Source organism: Pinus tabuliformis, chromosome 3_2 (assembly GCF_031772625.1).
Source record: "Pinus tabuliformis cultivar Carrire ecotype Pingquan chromosome 3_2, CPIR1, whole genome shotgun sequence".
NCBI lineage: Eukaryota > Viridiplantae > Streptophyta > Pinopsida > Pinales > Pinaceae > Pinus > Pinus tabuliformis.
The window spans coordinates 738,298,849-738,302,022 of record NC_142302.1 but is presented as its reverse complement, the minus strand read 5'-3'; the positions used below and the strand labels follow the sequence as shown (position 1 = coordinate 738,302,022).

Genomic DNA, 3,174 nt, shown 5'->3' with positions numbered 1-3,174 from the left:
AACACTGAGTGTGGAGACGAAAGCGGTGGTGATGGTCCTCCTGGGGATGCGAGGCGGCCATGAAAACTTCACCCTGCCCAACTGATTCTTGAAGCTAACTGCTTCCCTCATATTTAAACGATCGCGATCATGAACTCATTTGCAGACTCTTCCATCAAATCTCACATAATTTGTTGGCAGCTATGGCTGTGGATCATGTCGAATAGCTCTTGCATCTGTGGAATGGGATATAGAAGATGGTAGCGGTGAGGTGGTGTGCTGCCACATGGTTGAACACGTGTAGGTTGGCGAGACACTTAACGTTTTAAATATTGGAACAAGTGGAAAAATGCATCCTTCTAATAACTTAAAGTTGAACCTTAAAACACAAAAGAAATTACACCTTTTACGTTATTTAAAATTCTATTACGTTTTACGTTTATTTGCTTTTGTGCTTGTACTAATAGATATACATTAATAAGTATTATTTAGAATCAAACTTTGGACTTTAGTTCCATTTTTTTGGTTTTTGTTACACCATTTCTATCTTTAAAGTTTAGATGGGTTAGTCTTTAGTATTTACAAGCGTCAATTTTGTTTTAGCATGTTGAATTTTGAATATGAGATTTTCCTCTGTAGTTTTGCAGAGTTTGCATTTCCTCCTTAAACCCAATAATGACTGCATAATTGTAAAATGTCAACGTTTCCAATTAATTGAAGTAGCATTTGGAAGAAAGGAAAAAAAACAAAGGCACAGGCCTTGACTAGTTGGGCATCATTTCAAAAACCAAAGGTCTGGACTAAGAATTCTCTCCGACACAGACAGGAATAAACTAAAAATCTTCAGTGCCTTGTAAATGTGATTTAAACGAACAACCGATAGAAGCAGAGCCATTTGAACCTGCGACTAATGTCGCTCTCGATAAGCAATATCCGGCTGCCACTGAATGATCCAATAAAATCCACTAAAAATTATAACCTTCGGTACTTATTCCTATCTTGGTCACTCAAACTATGGCCTTCTTTACTACAAATCCATCCCTACCACGCAAAAGTTGCGTACATGCGCCACCGTTACATGTACGCCTGCCACCACATCTATGCTTTTTGTGGGCATGAAATAATAATTCAAATTATGCAAGTCTCCGCATTTTATAAAGTTATATATACTTCCAAAAGTATCACATAAAAAATTTATAAAATTCTTTAAACCTTTTGCATTTCTTAACTCTTGTGCTTATACTTGTTTTATATGCGCACCAAATTTGATGTGACACTTTTCATACATTTTAAGTTTACTAAAGAACCCATCATGGAAAACCTTTGAGAAAATCAAGGATTAAATCTTTGAGTATTCTGATGGCTATATCGTATCCTGAGTATATGAGAATGGCGTAGATTTTAAAGAATATCAAGTGCTCAAGCAGGACTCTTTGCATAATAGAGTGAAAAACTCGGCTTTGACTGTCATTTCTTCCTTTTTGAGTCCGTCCTAAAAACCTTACGTGCCATAAACTCTAGTTAGCCTTTAGAGTATTTTCATTAGTCGGCCATTAGAAATCAATGCCTCTAGGATTTGCACATTCAGGCCAGAGAACAACACGCTAGGTCATATGGGCCTGGTTTCTTAGCATTGCTGCTCACAAAGCAGTGACGAACCATTCTCAAAATCGGTATCGTCTCTCAACACGCCAACGGCGCTAGAACACCTGGTTTACTATATAAAAGGTCAATTTGTGTATAAAAACAAAAGTTCCTGACTTCGAAACTTGTTCAAAAGGAGAGAACCATTTTGCGCGCATGTATTTCAAAGTTCTCCAGGGCGGAACATGATTGAAGCTTTGCTTCAATGAAGATTTGGCAGCCTCTGCCATGAACTTCAATATCTGTTCTAATTTGCCAAAGGCAGAACTTCTTGATACTGAGAAACGGGCCTTGCTATTTTGAACTGCAATCGAAAATCCGTGTCGATTATCAAACGATCTTTAGAATCTGCTTCAGAGAATAAAATGTCAATGTATTCATACTCCCCTCCAGGGATTTTGTCGACTGTAGGCCATTTAACACTGCACAGTGCAATCGAAAATCCGTGTCGATTATCAAACGATCTGCTTCCAGGGATTTTGTCGACTGTAGGCCATTTAACACTGCACAGTGCCGCGTTGTAACCTTTCAGCCTTAAATGCTTCACCAGGAGACGCCTAATACAAGTGTCGTTGCACTTCATACCGCTCCATATATCAATATCGGCTTCATTAAAACTGGAAATTATAGATGCGATTACCACATGGAATTCTCTTTCTTGTGAAGACATTGACACCAAAGCCTGCAGATGTGAAGTCCAAAACTCTGGGTGTCGCTACCCAATCATTCGATCACTTCCTAAACAGGCTCAACTTGATGCAGGGACTCGCTGCGTCGCAGCTGCTCTTGTTTCAAAATATTCTTTGAACAACGTTTCCTATCCATATCGAATTTTATTTCAATTTAGTAATTGATAATCTTAAAACTTATTTTTTGGTTTTTTTATATTGATAATAGTGGAGTTTTGGAAATTTTACCAAAAAAATTAATATTAATTAATAAACTTTAAGTTATTAAATAGGGAAGTAACCACTTATTAATTTTATTATAAATGAATATTGTACTAGTATTTTAACCCATGTATAAGTTCTCCCACATAACCCATGTATAAGTTCTCCCACATAATAGAGTTATTTGAGTTCTCGCACATAATACAGTTACTCTATGCATTTGAGTTCTCCACATAATACAGTTACTCTTTGCATTTGTTTACTAAGTACCCATTTTTTTTATTCTTTAGTTTTTAAATTGTTATAAAGTAGTGTTTATTTTTATTTTATTTTATTTTCCTTTGTTTGAAATCATGTTCAAATTATGATGGCTATGTGAATATTCTTAAGTTTCAAATCGAATGACAATGAAGTGTACAAGATGTAAGGTTATTTCATATAGTTTTTATTTTGATTTTTGTTGGCTTACGAGTAAGGCACTTAAAATTTTATAAATTTATATAGAAATATGTATAAAGACTTTTTTTGGAAGAAATTATTTTGAAGATTTTGGTTGACGTGTTTCGAATTAGGGAGTGTGGTTCATCTTTATGACACGAACTAGAGAGTGTGCATTTTGAACTAGGGAGTGTGGTTCATCTTTGAGGACAAGATGACGACA

General features: G+C 35.8%; 1 protein-coding gene across 1 annotated transcript; it reads right to left on the bottom strand.

Moving 5' to 3' along the window:
• Positions 1–1,870: 1,870 nt before the first annotated feature.
• Positions 1,871–2,293, bottom strand: LOC149182720 (uncharacterized). Its single transcript, XM_089414646.1, has one exon. The coding sequence runs from the start codon at positions 2,291–2,293 to the stop codon at positions 1,871–1,873; it is 423 nt and encodes a 140-aa protein (XP_089270772.1).
• Positions 2,294–3,174: the final 881 nt, after the last annotated feature.

Bases quoted from the DNA above. Each gene is read 5' to 3' on its own strand.
- LOC149182720 (XM_089414646.1), bottom strand. From the start codon at position 2,293: ATGTCTTCACAAGAAAGAGAATTCCATGTGGTAATCGCATCTATAATT.